The sequence below is a fragment of the Aythya marila genome, assembly GCF_965140915.1.
Source record: "Aythya marila genome assembly, chromosome: 2".
NCBI lineage: Eukaryota > Metazoa > Chordata > Aves > Anseriformes > Anatidae > Aythya > Aythya marila.
In genome coordinates, this window is record NC_139043.1 from 5997094 (window position 1) to 6013929 (window position 16836).

General features: G+C 34.8%; 1 protein-coding gene across 1 annotated transcript in view; it reads left to right on the forward strand.

The window, feature by feature from the left end:
- Nucleotides 1–248: 248 nt before the first annotated feature.
- The window catches only part of LOC309875212 (sodium channel protein type 5 subunit alpha-like), a gene marked incomplete at its 5' end in the record, with an annotated part of 39039 nt that continues 22451 nt past the window's right edge, over nt 249–16836 (forward strand). The window contains 11 exon segments of the mRNA XM_082754358.1: nt 249–483; nt 486–520; nt 1924–2042; nt 3432–3521; nt 4680–4808; nt 8347–8438; nt 9722–9937; nt 10616–10679; nt 11319–11463; nt 13702–13896; nt 15417–15608. Coding sequence (XP_082610484.1) covers nt 249–483; nt 486–520; nt 1924–2042; nt 3432–3521; nt 4680–4808; nt 8347–8438; nt 9722–9937; nt 10616–10679; nt 11319–11463; nt 13702–13896; nt 15417–15608 — 1512 coding nt within the window.

A 16836-nucleotide genomic window follows, 5' to 3' on the forward strand; every position in this document is an offset into this window, starting at 1 on the left:
GAATTATACAGGATGTCTTCAGAATCAGCTGCTAGTCTTTGCGGGTTTTGTTTTACATCACCTTTCTTCTAAATGAATGTTTCTAGTTGCTTTTGCTCTATTTTCACATAGGGTTTCACAGAACGAAGAACTAATTTATCTAATTAGTATTAATTTCAGTTATGTATTATTTCTATTAATTTGTAATTATCAATAACTTTCTCTTTTAAGCTATTTCTAGCATGGGAAACAAATATATAGAAGGAAAGATGGATCCCTTGTTTTGGCCACCAGAACCCAACTGCTTCCAGCGTTTCACTCCTGAGTCCTTGGCAGCAATTGAGAACAGAATTGCTGAGAAAAAAAAGAAGAAAGCCAAAGCTAAGAAGGAGAGTAGTGACCAAGAAGTTGAAGAAGATAAACCTACTCCTCAGCTTGATCTGAAAACCTACAAAAAACTGCCATCTTTCTATGGGGATGTTCCTGCAGAGCTTGTTGGGGAACCCTGGAAGATTTGGATCCATACTATAGTGATCACAAGGTTAAAACCTTCAAAAGCATTTCTTGGTTTAATTTGGTCTGCTAATCTCTTACAAGATAGTAAAAGCTGTGTTCAGAAGTTGCCCTTTGTTCTGTAGACAGAACATTACTAGCATTTATTGGGGTAGAAGTGTTGAGTTATGCTCCATATAACCTAATTACAAGGTATTTTAAGGCCCAGTCAGCAATCAGAATTAATTATGAAAATAGAATACATATAGGATAGATAGGATACATACTTTTTGATCAAAAATAGTTTCTGAAATAACCGATATTTTGTTAGAGCAGTTTCTATGAAGTCTGAGGGGCTGGACTTACTGTAGTATAATCAATAGCTGTTAAATGGTAGGTCACCATGGTCTTACTGCAAATGCTTTTGTTTAATTACAAATATACTAATTAGAAGAGACAGATCTGAAATATTTCCAGTAGTCTATGTAACAAAAAGAAAAAAAAAAATCAGACTACATTAATTTTCTATTTTGTAACATCCTATCAGCTTTGTTTATTGTACCATATTTATATTGCATATATTCCATGCCATTGCAAAGTATTTTCTCTTTTTTGCCTATAGGAATATGTAAATTACTTCCTGTAGTATTTCCTTCTAAATTAAATGTCTATTGTGTGATTGCTTATTATTGAGAGGGACTTGACCTGAAGAGCAGAACATTGCATTCTTTAATATATACCAATAAGTTTCTGGAATGTAATCATTTAATCAGAGAACGTGCAGAAGGCTTTGTAATTATTAGTGAAAAGATTCTTCCGGAGACTTTTTTTCTCAAAGTAATCAGAGTGACATTCTTGATGAAGAAAAGAGAAACTAAAGCTGATTCAGCTGAAGGCATTTACATAATGTTAGTTTGCTGTGGTTTCAATTTAAGGGATTTCATTTTAACTTCATCTGGCAATAGTACTGAGCCACGATGGGCCTTAGGGTAGTTTACAGGGAATTACAAAGTTATTTGATAACTTAAGGATATTTCAAAATTAAAATTCCTGGCATTGTTTTGTTACACAAAACAATGTGTGCTTTGTGAATGATCTCTTGTAGCCTATAAAACTGTCTAAGGGTAAGGTACTTCTGAGCAAGATTAACAACAATATTGCAGTCCAGAATGGTATCCTTTAATTACTTTGACCAAATGAATATCAGCAGTCGCTCTTCTAATTAATTTTCATTCTTACTTGTTTATCACAGTAAATACAAACTTTCCTATAGTTGCTCTTTCTTCAACATGTAGTATCATCATGTCACAGCTCCAAGTAAGAAGGCAAGAAATTTTTACTCATAACTACAATTAGATATAGTGCAGATTTAAAAACCAAAACATTATTTTTTGGAGGAAATTTGTGTTTCTTTAAAATATTTCATATACAATTATTATTATTTTTTAATAGACTTTCATGGTGATAAATAAAAAGAGGAATATTTTCCGGTTTACTGCCACACCTGCCTTGTGTATACTTAGTCCTTTCAATCCAGTCAGAAAAGCAGCAATTCACATTCTGATCCATTCATATCCTTTCATTGATTCCTGTAATTTTAATTTTAGAATATGCTGTGCCATTTTCTGTGATTCTTTTCCTCTCTATATATTAATCTAATTGTAGGCTCATGTGGTTTTGATACTGAGAATTTTGAACCTTGTATTACAACAGCAAAGCTGTTTACATGAGGTTGCTACAAGTAAAATTGTTTAAAAAGCTACTGTTTAACAGTCAGATCTACAAATATTGTTATGAAACAACATTTAGAGGCTACTGTATGATATTTTAGCCCTTTTCTAGAACTTTTTCTAAATCTGTGCTGTGGTGACAAGCTTCAAATTTTAATTAAAAAACAAAACAAAATAGAGACTGTCGAGTTATTGAAGCATGAAGAGTGGGAATTACAGCAATGCTTTGCTGAAAGAATCTGGTGTTACCCTAAGAAAGGTATTTCACACTCAAGTTTATAGACAGCTCTGAGCACCCATTTTTCATGTATTTGCAAAAAGATAAGCGTAGTTTGAAGAAAGTAAAAATATGAAGGATTGCAAGTACAAAACTGTAGGCTTTCTGCTTTTTCTGCCAAACATCTGATTTCATTTAGGTTTATTCATTTGTAGAAATAGATCCTTTTACAGTGACCTTTGGCTGATTTTGAATGTATATTAGTGCTATTAGAAATAGCTAAATTGGCTGTTTGGTTCCAAGTTAATCCTAAATTTTGTTTAAAAACAAAATACAAAACCAACATTTTTTTACATGGTGACTGAACTTTCATGAAAGGACATCTTTTCTTATGTATATTTTCATTGTCTGCCACATAAAATGACAAAACTTTCTGAACTTGTGGTAGGCTGTAACTGTCCCATCATAAAAAATGTATACATGGACCCCCAACTTCAAAGAACACTAGTTATTGATAATTAACATTTTTCATCTTATTCTATTTCATTTTTATCCCTAGGATTTATTAAAAACCATGGTTAGTATGGGGTTGTGACCCCTTTCTCTTTATTTCATGTTCCTGCTGCAAAAGAATGGAGGTTTCTAAAATTTCAGGTAATACTAGACAGCAGAGGATTCTCAGATTTCCTTCTTTAAATGTATTTCATTTATTTATGATCCTCATATCTTCTGACAGCTCTGTCTGACCTCTTATGTCCGATTGGAATTTCAGTCTAATGTCCTGTCTTCCAAAACTGTCCCCACGTGCTGTTATTTTTACATCATGAGGTTTACCCAGCCGAGTAGAAATTTAATCTGACATCAGCTTCTTTGGAAAAAAGCAAGAAAAGTCGTGCATATTCAAAACCAAAGTAGTTATTTGAATAAGTCAATGGGTTTTGTTTGTAAATTGGCAACTTTTTTGAACTTCATTGTTTTATAATACAGCAGTTTTTCCTTGACTTATTATTCACAATATTTGTTGGCTTTATTACATGTACTGTGATACTCAATTGTGCTTCCATGGCTGTAAATAGCCTTCCACCACAGCTCAACTGGACTGAGTAAGTTACCTCAATTGCCTTTTCTTCACTCTAAGGAAACTAACCTGCTGGACTGAAGGAGATTGAACAATGTGGTGATCTAATTCTGGGGTTTGAAAATCCTCTGAGAGACTTCTGAGGAAGATTTGGGATTTTTGTAATAGCAGCCAGTCCTTGTGGATCCTGTTTTCTCAGAGGAATACACAAGGAATATGCCCTTTACTCTGTGTTGGGTAATTTTGCCATTTGGTATAATATAGAAGGTCGGCCCATTTTACCTTTAAAGGATTAAGCTGTTTAGAGAGGTTGTGTAGCATGATTCTAACATCTAAAATTTGGTAGGGACCTTCAAAGATCATGATTCAAGGTGAGGCCACACCAATGGTAAATATAGCAGGAGAATCACCTCATCCTAGGGTAATAACCTGAGTGTCTGCTATGCCCAGCTCATGCAAAAAGTATAGAGGAATAAATATTAATTCCATTCTCTCTTGCTATTTTCTGGGGACACCCCCAGTTCAGTTTTTCACATTAGAAACCTTTTTGTACCATCTCATTACCTTTTGTAACTGTGCTCTGTATCCAGTTTAACTTAAGTTGAGGTTCTGGAATTAAAATTTGTTAAAATCTGCTTGTGGCATCAGAGGTTCCATAATTTTAATCTCTCTCTCTCTCTTTTTTTTTTTTTTTTCCTAAGCAAAGTGATACTGTTAGCTTAGTTTTACAGTTTTACGTAGAGTTTCTTTCAGTTTTAGAGTACTTGCTAGAATAACTGTGTAATATATGCAATCTTATCAAGCTATGCTGAAAAAAAGATTTAATCTTACTGTTCTGCCAAAAGGCTGAGACTTTGATATTTTCCAGTCTGCTTTAGACCATAAACATGGGCTTTCATAATTCTTCATAAGGAAGTTTTTTCATCAGAAATAATATGGTATACTTACATATACACTTATGGTTATAGATTTACATCAAAATCTTACTGAAAGTCAGAAATGCATGTTCTTATACCTACAATGTGTTTCTAAGAGTAATCTATCCTGCCCTATCAGATTTCACATTTTCGACTTTCATTTCCATCCTGTGCCTAAACATGGAAAAGTTACAATGTGCCTAAATGTCTCTTAATCTCTTTCGTGTTTTTATTTCTATAGCTTTAATATATTCTTTCCTTCTCAGACATCTTTTTACAGGTATATATACTGGTGAAATATTGATAAAATTAGTAGCAAGAGGATTTGTTTGGAATGAATTTACTTTTCTTCGAGATCCGTGGAACTGTTTGGATTTTGTTGTTATCATTGTGACGTAAGTAAAACTCCGTTGTTCTCTTACACTTGAGGGACAAACATGCAAATACATGTAATATGATACTTGATGGTCTGAAGTTCTTTACAGTAGTTGACATTCTACCCACTGAAGAGTTCCTGTGTTTGAATCACTCTTTGCATACCTGCTGTCTGAAGAGAGAAAAATTGTCTTAGACTTTAAAGAGAGAAAAACTGTCTTAGACTTTAAAGCAAGACCTAAATACAAAGCTCATCTGTTTGAGTTAGCATTCATTTGCTCATTTACTACATGTATTTTCACAATTAATAGACCTGTTTTATTGTTCTCAGTGCAGTACTTTTTTTTTTTTTTTAAACGAAGTGTCCCCACAGACAGCCAAAACCAAGCATGCTTCCTTGCTTCCTTATGTTGTCTTATTTGCTGTGGTCTGGGTGAGATGAAGTTTTTCTGAGAAGGATTCAAAGTGCATCACAAGATGTTGAATGACATAGTGATAAACAGCAGATGAAATATAAAGAATGTAAAATGATGCTCAAGCAAAAGCAGACCTAACTTTACATATACAGTTAGGAGCTCTGAAATAGATTTCACATGTTGGAAAAAAAAAAATGGTGAAAACACCACTCCAGTGTGCAATAATGGTCAGAGAATTAAATAGTAAAAGAGGGCATCATGGGTAAGAAATAATAGAGCAGAACACAGAGTTATTTCACTGTAGAAGTCTGTTTTTTTTTTTTCTTTCTTTCTTTCCAAGGCCATATGTAGTCTTGCTTCTGACATCTCAAAAGATGACAATTAAAATACATCACAGAGAAGAGTGGCAAAGATGGCTACATCTTGTGCTCAATCTAATGAGAAACTACCTAGAGTAGGGCTCTCATGAAAAACAAACAAACAAACAAACAAACAAAAAAAAGCACCCTCATTGAAGAAGTCTCTAGTATAGAGTCAAAAAGAGAATAAATTTGTTATTTTTTTTCTCCTAAAATGAGAGCTAAAGACAGCAACTAAAGTTCTCAAATAACAGAATGAAAAAGAAGGGTTGAGTTTTTCACACCATGTGTAGGCACATTTTCTTTCAGAGGAGGTTGTGGATGCAGAAAGCTTATTTGCATTCTGGACAGAATTATTTGGTTTCTGGACAGAATCCAGAATGAGAAGATGCTAAGGGTTATATTTAAAACAGAGACACTATGTCTTCTACAGGAAGTCCCTGAGCTATACATTTTCTGGAAGAATGAAATCTGTTAAGCATTGAATGATTGCCTTGATGCTAAACTCTTCTGTAAGCCTTTGTTATGGGCCATTCTTGAAGGGGTAATTGGCCAGATGGATCATTGGCCAACGTGGTCACATTCAAGTTCATATCAAAACCAGGTAGCTAAGTGGGCAAGAAAATAAGAAGAAAGAAAGTCAGAATTTGTATCTCAAATACAGAATGTCAATCTTGAAAGCAAAATAGTCTTACAGCAGTGAGCAGATTCACTCAAAACCAAGTCTCAAGAGTTTTTAAAGCTTTCTCTGACATTTAGCATCTCTGAGTGTTTTTCAGTTGTCATGTTCTAATTTGTTAAAGAGGAATGTAGGTTGGAATGGAAATTATGTGGTCCAACTCCTTGCTAAAAACAGGGCTAATTTAAATTGGGTTGTTTAGGATCTTGTCCAATAAAGTACTGAGTTTCTCTAAGGATGGAGATTCAGTAAGTTCCCCAGGCAACCCATTCCAACCACATTGTGATTTATTTTTTTCTCCCAAATACCTATATGGAATCATGTAGCAACTTAAGTCTGCTGCCTCTCATTGTTTCATGGTAAGCTTCCAATGATAGTGCAACTCCATCTTCTCTAACCCCTTGTATTGGGCAGCTAGTAACAACAGTAAGATTGTAAGGCTCGTCACCCCATTAGCCTTTTCTTCTGTGGACTCAAACCCAACCCAGGCTAAGAATCTAACCATCTAATTGTTTTACTAGCCATCCCCAGAGATCTGGCCGCATGTGTTCCAGTATGTCAAATGTCTGTCTTGCCCTGGAGAGCCCAAGGCTGGTCACAGGACTCCAGATTCAATCAGATTCAATCTCAGAAGTGATGACTACTCTCAGGGATCTGGGAGGCCTGACAGCAGACTTCACAAATAAAGATCTAAGCAGTGTTGAGCAGCCTCAACTTTTGCATGTCCTTAGTCACTGCCTTCTTGAACATCAGTGTAAGTGATCAACATAAGTGAAGTGCAGTGTTCCTGTGCTTTGAAGAAAATAACCTTGACGATCAACCTGCTGTTCTGGGGGCTACTTTTCCCTTTGAGGTGGTTTCCCGTGGGATTCTGCCAAGCAGATCTCTGAATGCACTGGAATCTGTTGTCCTGAAGTCCAGGGTTTTTATCCTTCTATTCATTTTGCTTATTTTTCCTGGGGTCTTTAAACTGCAGCATCGAATGGGCTCTGTAGCAAAGACTGCTGTCAACTGCCATATCCCTCACTGCTTTTCCCTCGTGAGTAACAAGTTACATACTCAGATGACATCACACACCTATGTATCTATGTGAGCAAAGTGTTCTTATGGGTAACCTACAAATCAGTAAGGATTTTATATGAACTAAATTTACACATCAGTAACAATCAAATAGTCCGATAGCTGTATGAACAACTACATTTTGCAGTCTTTGCTACACATGTTCCTAATTCATTTGTGTTCAAACAGGTATAAGCACTTCCCAATAAGTTACCTGCTTCTGGTTTTGGGGTCCTATCATATTACAAATAAAAATATTTTGAAATTAACAGTGAAGTGATTAATTTATGTACTTGATTTAATCTTACAGCTTAGGTAAAGCTGTAGTGGTCTGAAGTTGTGCTTTGAGTGGCAAGTTACCTAGATGGCCTCCAGAGGTCCTCTCCAGCCAGTGTTTGTCATATTTTATTACTGAGACTTCTTATTTTAAGGAATTCTGTTACATGTTATGGCCTTATTATAAGAAGAGTCACAATTGTCCAGTGTCACATGAAGGATGTCTTACAAAATGTAGGGTAACTAGTTAGTGTTGTATATACAACTCTTAAAGTCCTCATTTTATGAAATTTTCAAACTGTTGTTAGCATATTGTAAACGTAATTTTGTTCAAATCCTTTTCTATAAACTATATATTGTGTAGTTTTAAGAGATAGTTGTAGTATATACTTTCATGTATTTTTCTGAATCAGGTCAGCCTTGATGTGAGATGATGTCATATTATTGAATGACAATCAATAATATCAATCAGTTATATTTTTTTTAGTAGACATTTTGATGGATAAACACTTCAAAAGTGCTTCAAAAGCATCCAAATCCACAAGAAGAAAAACTTGCTCTGTTTCTTTCAAGCAGCATTTTTCAAAAGGCTCATTACTTTATAACAATCCCTAGCAGTGGACTTAGATTCCTAACTTCAGACATCTACTTTGGGATATATTGGACCTTTTTCTGTTCTGTATTATATTCATTACTCTATCCTCTATACGCATATTCTGTGAAAAGCTGGATCTTTGTCATTCCATTATATGGTGGTTTAATTTTATAGGTATGTTAGTATCTGTAAAACATCAGGAAATGTTTCAGCTCTTCGAACTTTCAGAGTACTGAGGACTTTGAAAGCTATTTCAGTAATACCAGGTAAGGAACAAAATATATTATTATTTGTCTCTTTGTTTCAGCAGAGAATTACCATTTTACTACTTCCTCTCCTGTTCTTGTGCTGTCTGTCACTTTTTGTGGTAGTTAAAAGCATGCCAAGGTGTTGTGACCATTTTGCAGTGTGTAGTAACTTTCAGCAGCATCTCAACAGAATTTTATTTACCATCTTTCATCAAAATGATTTTGACCTTCGCAAATTTTTGTATTTTCTGCTCTTTTTTTTTTTTTTCCTCTCTGTAATTTTCCACCATCACTACTGTTCACCGTTTTTTACCTCAGTACCTTTGTATTTTTGCTTCTGTCTTTTCTGAGCAGTGCACCCCATCCAATAAGTTTTCTTAACATAATAATTGCTATACCACCATCTTTCTGGTTTCACATTAACTTCACAAGCTTACGTTTCTATGGTTTATTTCAGAGAATGCTGGCCTCACAATATTTCAGAACTGCATTTCTTTGTTTACTGGCCACAGCTGCAATTTGGGTTAAGGATAATTCTTTTATCAATATTATTTTGTATATGTTATCCATATATATATATATATATATATATATATATATATTATTTTTTTTTTCTTTTAAGCTGTGCCACTAATTTAGATGTGAATGTATGGATTTCAGAATCTACAACTCATTTGAAAATCTAAAAATGACTGTATAACCCATTCTCATGATATATAATAGCTGTGCCATTTCTATATAATTACAAGCATTTTTGGATCTCACTCTCTGCCTATGTCATATTTCAAATTTCATTATTCTGCCTGAATATGTATCTTCAATTTATATTTTGTCCCTTTTACCTTCCCAGTGTTGTAAATGTTATGTTTTTAAACTGGTGACATTTACAAGATACTGTTTTCTAAAAAGAATACCCTGAGGTCAGCAGAAGTTACCCTTTATTGTAATGTGTATTCAACAAAATGTGTATCATTTATTTAATGTTGACCAATCACAAAAATCTCTCCGTACTCATTAAAACTCAGAAGAGTTTGTTAGATGCCATCTTAATCTAGAATGCTCAATTTAGCAAAATTAGTGTTAGAAGGAAGTAAAAGCCAAATAAATTTTGATTAGGAAACTTAAATAAAAAATGTATTGCTCATTATATGCTTTATTTTACCTCATTTAGTACTGTGAAGATACAAAATGATTTACACTGACTTGTTTTTAACATACTTGCAACTCTTGTGTGTTGTCATAAAAGAACATTACTGCATTCCTCTTCTCATGTTGCGTATTTTTAAATCTTATTTTTCTAGGTCTAAAAGTCATCGTAAATTCACTTATTGAATCTGTTAAGAAACTTACTGATGTGCTGATCTTGACTGTTTTTTGCTTGAGTATATTTGCTCTAATAGGCCTCCAGCTTTTTATGGGCAATTTAAGATACAAATGTATCCTCAATTCTACTAAACCTGAAACATACAATGACAGTTTATGTAAGGATGCCAAGATATATTTACCAAATGAAACTGGTAAATTTTTATCATTACCTCCTTTTACTTAATCTGTATATCTTCCTATGTATGACTCGTTTTTCACATACGTCTTAAAATATGGTTGCATGTGTCTCGCAAGAAGGCATGTTCTTGCATTTGCACAAGTAGCAATATGAAATCTCTGGAACAACTGAATCAGAGGTTGGTGAATCTGGAATTTGGGGAAAGATTCCAGGAAAGCAGTCTGTGTGATATAAGGGACTGAGTTTTCTGCAAGCATTTCCTTCTTTACCAATGCATATTGCATGGGAAGCCTAATTTTAGGGGAACAGCACTCAGAATTTATTTTTTTTTTTTTGGGGGGGGGTGGGGATGACACACATGAACTTTGTTTTTCAGGGATTTTGCTTACTTCTTTCAGACATTCCTATTTTTACCAGAAAGCAATAAAAATCTTACATTATAAGTTGTGCTGTCAATGAATTTTCAAAAAAGAAAAAAAAAAAAAAGCCATACTTATGAACAGATCTCTTGAGAAACAACTCCATTATGCCCTTTGTTGTGAAAGACCAGTGTTAAAAAGTGCAGTAACATATGGCTTAATATCTGTGTGCTGTAGGAAATGAGTATGTGAACACTCACTTTAATTTGGAGAAGTTTAAAGCAACAACTTCAGATTGTATGATTCCTTTGTTTATTTATTTATTTTAATAGATATCTGTGCCAGAATGAATAAGTCTTCTGAAATACTGCTCTGTGGTTTCAGTTCAGATCCTAAGTAAGTGAACAAAACAGTTTTAGTATTTCCCTATTTTTTCCCCCCAGATAGACTTCGGTTTTATTTTTGGCATGAAGAAATGCTTTTGATTTTTCAGAAGGGTGGAATGTTTTTATTTTTTATAGTTCAATAAAAAATGTATTTCAATTAAGAGAAGAAATGAAATAATGAAAATAAAGAAAAAAATAAAATACTAGGATATAGGCAATTATGTACGTGCTTTATTGCTAATAATCGATAATACAATGGTAATGTAGAATGACCTAAAAGAGGAAGGGAACAGATCAGTAAAGAATATGAGGTATTAATAAACTCTCCTCATCTTGGTGAATTATTTAAAAGTAAGCAAATTCTAATTTTTTACCCCCTCTGCATATTTCTTTGCATCCTGGGTAGATAGTTTCTATCCAGTAAGACTATACCATGAATCTTCGACTAGACAAATGACTTTCCAGGATTTTCTCATATAAATCAGTCCTTCTGGCAGAGTTGTGTTGGGGAATAATTAAACTGGACATTGAGATGAATTGAGAAAATCCATATATAGTGTTGTGCATTGGGTGCTTTCAGAAACAATCAAATACTGCAAGCATGAGTATTGTCTAAAGTTTTTTTTTTTTTTTTTTTTTTTTCGGTTAGGGGAGAGTGCCCCCAAAACTATACATGCTTGAAGATTGGGAAGAATCCTGACTTTGGCTACACTAGTTTTGATCATTTTGGCTGGGCCTTCCTTTCTTTATTCCGTCTGATGACACAAGATTCCTGGGAGCGTCTCTACAGACAAGTAGGTACTTTTTTTTACCTGCTAGGTTGACTTTAGGCATGAAGTTTAGAGCTTTATATCCCCTAGAAAATCTTCACCTGTTTTTGTTTGTTTGTTTGTTTGTTTGTTTGTTTGTTTTCCACATTAGTGATACAAAATTTGTTTTGAAACCGATGGAAGCAGTAAGGAAGGAGATTCAATTAGCTAAGTTCTCACAACTTCTGCAAATTGGATGGCAGCAATCTTTCCATGAGCGCTCATAGCTTGGTTGGAGAGCACACTCGAGTCATTGATTAGTAGCTAAATATATTAATTATGTAACTATCTAATGATTGGGGTATAGAATAGGTCCAGCTAGTGAGCTCACTGCTGTTGCAAGAGCAATGAGGACTTACGGGCTCTGTTTCTCGTTTCTCTCTTTTTAAATATTGACTCCTCACCAAACCTTTTGGCTCAGAACAAACGTGCTTAAATTTCAGAGCATATTTTGATAACTACGATTTAAAAAATGAAGCCTTTCATATTTTATTATTTTATTTTGTAACTTTTTGATTATTATTGTGTATATATATACACACACACATAATTAATACAGAAATTGAAGAGATCTCTCTGGATCTCCTACATCTGTGCAGTGTCTGTGCTAAAAGGGAATTATCTTCTGCTTTGTTCTGTAGCTTTCATATGGTTCACTTGAACATTTCTCCAGCAACTGATTTTTTAGCTGATTTATTAACTGATTTTTTAAATGAATGCATCTGCAGATGATGCCAAATTAGGTAGAAATCTTGGTCTGCTTGAGGGTCAGAAGGCTCTGCAGAAGGACCTGGGTAGGCCAGATTGATGGGCCACATCCAAGCACATGATATTCACCAAGGCTGAATGCTGGGTGCTGCACTTAGGTTATAACAACCTCATGAAGCTTGGGGAAGAGTGGCTGGAAAGTTGGACAGGAGAAAGGAGTTAGGGCTGCTGGTCACCAGCCGGCTAAGCATGAAACAGCGGTATGCCCAGGTGGCCAAGAAAGCCAATGGCATCCTGGCCTACACCAGAAATAGTGTGGCCAGCAGGACTAAGGAAGGGATTGTCCCATTGTATGCAGCACAGGTGAGACTGCACCTTGAATAGTGTGTTCACTTTTGGGCCCTTATAAGAAGGACATTGATTTGTTTAAGCATGTCCAGAGAAGAGCAACAAATCTGGTGAAGGGACTGGGAAATGAGACGTGAGGAGCAGCTGAAGTAACTGGGGTTGTTCAGTCTGGAGAAGAGGAGGCCAAGGGGAGACTCATAATTCTTTACAGCTACATGGAAGGAGGTTGCAGTGAGGAGGGTGTTGGTCTATTTCCTCAGGTGACAAGTAATAGGATGCAAGACAATGGCCTCAGGTTGTGCCAGGGGTGGTTTAGATTGGACATTAGGAAGAATTTCTTCAAGGAAACGGTGCTTAGGCACTGGAACAGGCTGCCTGGGGAGGTGGTGGAGTTGTCATCTCTGGAATTATTTAAGAAACCTGTGGATATGGCACTTAGGGGCCTGGTTTGGGGTTTGGTGGCAGACTTGTAGTGTTAGGTGGGTGGTTGGACTTGATGATCTTGAAGCTCTTCTCTGAAATGATTCTATGATTATGTTTTCTTTCTGCCATTTCAAGGTCATGTTATTTTGTTTTCTGATGCTTCAGAGCTTCATTTTGAGCCATCTCTTCCACTGCTGTTTAAAAAAAAAAAGAATATGCAGCCTAATTACTGCTTCTTATTCACTAAATACACATCTTTCATTATTGTTTAGATAATCCTAGCTTTCCTCCTCTTTAATAAGTTTCAGTAATTTATTCTGTAGTTAGCTATATATCTCTTTACAGATGAAGTAGCTTCTCATAAGTTAAACTCTGATTATCATTTGATTGATTTTCTTAGAGGTATTTCATTTAATTTTAAGATTTTTTTTTTCATTCTCAGTTGTACATGGTTTCATTATGAATGCTTAATGGTCTGTTACATGAAGAGAAAAATATTATATGATCACAGATAAGTTTTTAAGAGCAGAAATTTATTTACTTGTAGGCCAGATGAACTCCCAGCTAGATGTATTTCTAGACCTTCTGTATAACCTAGACCAGAGGTAGTGCAGTTGTTTAAAGAAAACAGCTCAGTATCTTGACCTCTTGCATTGTATTGGAAGATAAATTGTTAGCTTGTAATTCTGTTGTAAATGTTAGTTTGTTAAGAATCTGTTATGACCTTTCTTTTTTTCCTCACAGACTATCCGTACATCTGGGAAGAGCTACATTTTATTTTTTATGGCAGTCATCTTTTTATGCTCATTTTATCTCTTCAATCTGATCTTGGCTGTAGTAACTATGGCATATGAAGAGCAAAATAAAGCTACTCTTGCTGAAACAGAGGCAAAGGAAAAATTACTTCAGGATGCTCGTCAAATTCTAGAGAAAGAACAGGTTTGCAAATTATTTTACATAGTATATAATATGTAGTTCCTTTTGTATTCTTCTGTTTGTGGGTTAGGGGAGAAAGGTTCTTAATTATGCATGATTCACACAATATGTTATAATATTTCATTTCTTTCTTTTTTTTTTTTTTATTTCTTCCTCATTATAAATATGTATAAACAATTCTTCAATACGAGCAAAGAGTATGAGTTCAGGTTACATCATGTTAAGTTTTATTTTTTTGCAGACCTGACACTGCATAATCAAACAATGAGCTTTCAAGGAAGATATGTAGCTTTTGTAGTATTTTATCTTACCTACATCATAGGTACCTGCACCCTGTGGTTTGCTCTGTTCTTGTATAGTACCACTATGGCTGTGTACAAGAAATCCTTTCTTATATCCTTTGGATATAAGAAACTTTTTGCTATTATTGCATAGTTTGACAAAAGATATATGAGTAAAGAGATATGCATCCATTGGAAAAGCTGACATTTCTTTACTTCTCTAAGATTGAAGTTAGAATACTGATGATTTTCAGGGTTGTTCAAAAATAGATCTTTCTGAGAGCTGCTGTTCTCAGCTGTTCTCATGCCTCTTTTTGAATGATCACACACAGAAGGTTTACTGATTGACAGGAGCAGGAACAGTCTTTGGACAGGCTAATGCTGTTAGTTCCACATTAATGTAAAAGGACATCCAGGACTGTGTCAGTTTGTTTGCTTTTGGTTTCAAGAGTTAATACACACTTCAGATTTCTACAGCGTTCCTTCTTATTCTTGTTACAGTATTGCACGCTGGACCACAGGAAACCAGGGATCGCTTTTTTTTTAATTTTTTCTTTCCTTTTTTTAATAAAAAAACTAATTAATTAATGTATTTATTCACTTATTTATTGTTTTTTTATTCTTAAGAAGTGAAGTTCAGCTGAGGCAACATATAGTTTGTAAATAAGATATCATTTATCCTCTAACCTTTTATGAAAGATACTTCTAATTTACTGCTAACAACTAAAAAAAGTCACAGTTGTAAGAAGACTTGCATATATTTCCTACCAACTGTCCAATTTCATCAAGATGAAATGTATCACCAGTGTACCAAATTCCTCCTACATAGCTGTGGACACACCTGTGATGTTTCTCTGGCTGAAATGCTAGGTTTTATTCAGGCTTTTCCTCCTTCTCTTTCTTTCAAGAGGAATAGTAATAAAGAAAGATTTAGTATTTTAGGATTTAGTTGGAGCCCTGTGTCCTCTATTGTCATTGTGTTCAAGGTTGAAAGTGAGAAAAGGGGGAATAAACAGTACACCTGAAAATTTTCTGTAGTAGCTGATAAATAACTTTTATCTTTCAGTCTTGTGAGTAGTATTTTGTATTACTACCACTTTATGATAGTTTAATATTTGAAAGGTAAAAATTGCTAATTCAAAACATTTAGATAGCACAATAATTAAGCTGTATATGGTCCTAGTCCATTCATTGGCATTTGCCCTGTATTAATAGACAGACTTTTTGCTGTTTCTTTTACAGATGTTGGCTGCTGGAGAAAATGATAAGGCCTTGCATGTCAGATCTGAAAACCCAGTTGCTGACTTAGAAAGTTCAAAAGAAAAAGAGATGAACGGAGAAAAGCCCATTTTAAGAAAAACCTTAATTTTAGGTGATCATGGTGAAGAGGAATACATATTTTATTCACAGCCTAATCATTGCCAAAAGAAACTTGTAAGTATTTGAAATACAAGATAAATTCATTAGACTTGGATGTGATATGACAATTTGATGAGCAGAAAAGCTTTCTTTACTTGCATTTTTTCCCCTCTCCCTTCTTGCATAAAATGGATTGAACTTGTTTTGTGGACCAATCTGAAAGTTAGATTTGGGGACCAAAGGGAGAAATCAAATGTGGACTTGAAAGGAAAGTTAGAAGTGGCTGTCGGCATAATTAAGACACACTATAGCCTGCTGCACTTACAGCTGTGGTAAGATATGTCAGCATCTCTGTTGTGCTGCATAAAGAAACATAGAAAACCCTGTAATTTTCAGAACTTCCCTAATAACCAAACCTTTCTTTTTTGTACACATGTAATTCTCTGACCAAAATATTTCGCATTGGATTTAGTTCAGTATGACTACTGCTGATGTTAGGGGCATGATTCAGTTGTCTAAATATAAGCATCTAGTGCCATTTTATATGTTCTTGAACAGGCTGTACATCCTATACAACTTTGGTGTCAGTGGCCTATCTTCCAGTACTGTTGTATTGGGTTTACCTGGCAAGGCTTTTGTAGCAGGGGGGACTGCAGGGGTGGACTCAGAGAGTTAGTCAAATATAATCTGCAACATTTAGAGGTAATGACAACTACTAGATTATCACATCTAGGAATTATGGCAACTACAAGATCTGCTAAAGCTGACAACTCTTCAATATGCTCTGTACTTCAATCACAAGAAGAGGCTGAAGATGCCAAGCCAAAGAGGAAAAAGCTGATCAGAGAGAAAGGACACCATCAGTTCCATAAGAACTTAAAGAACTGTCTTTCTAGAGCTTATTTCGATATAAAATCCTAGTTTGCCAGAGGACTACTCATCACTAGTTATTTCATTCAGTTTGAGAGATGAGCAACAGTAAATAGTTCAGTGTTGATGGATGCTCTTAACTTTTCTAAAAACATGAACGCTGAAAGCTTGTGAACAAATGTGAACTCCAGAAAGAAGACTTTGGGAAGTTCAGGCAAGCAGGCACACAAATTTTTACAAGTTTATCTCTTTAGAGTGACCAAATATCACAGAAAGAAATAAAAGGACAAAATTGCCCTGGTAACTGGAATGTGATTAAGATAATCTAATTGGGTCTTTTAGATTCTGAAAAAATGCAGATAGAAAAAATGAACACTTTATCACTATATTACAAATTCATTTTATATGTCTATTCTATAACTATCAGCTAAGT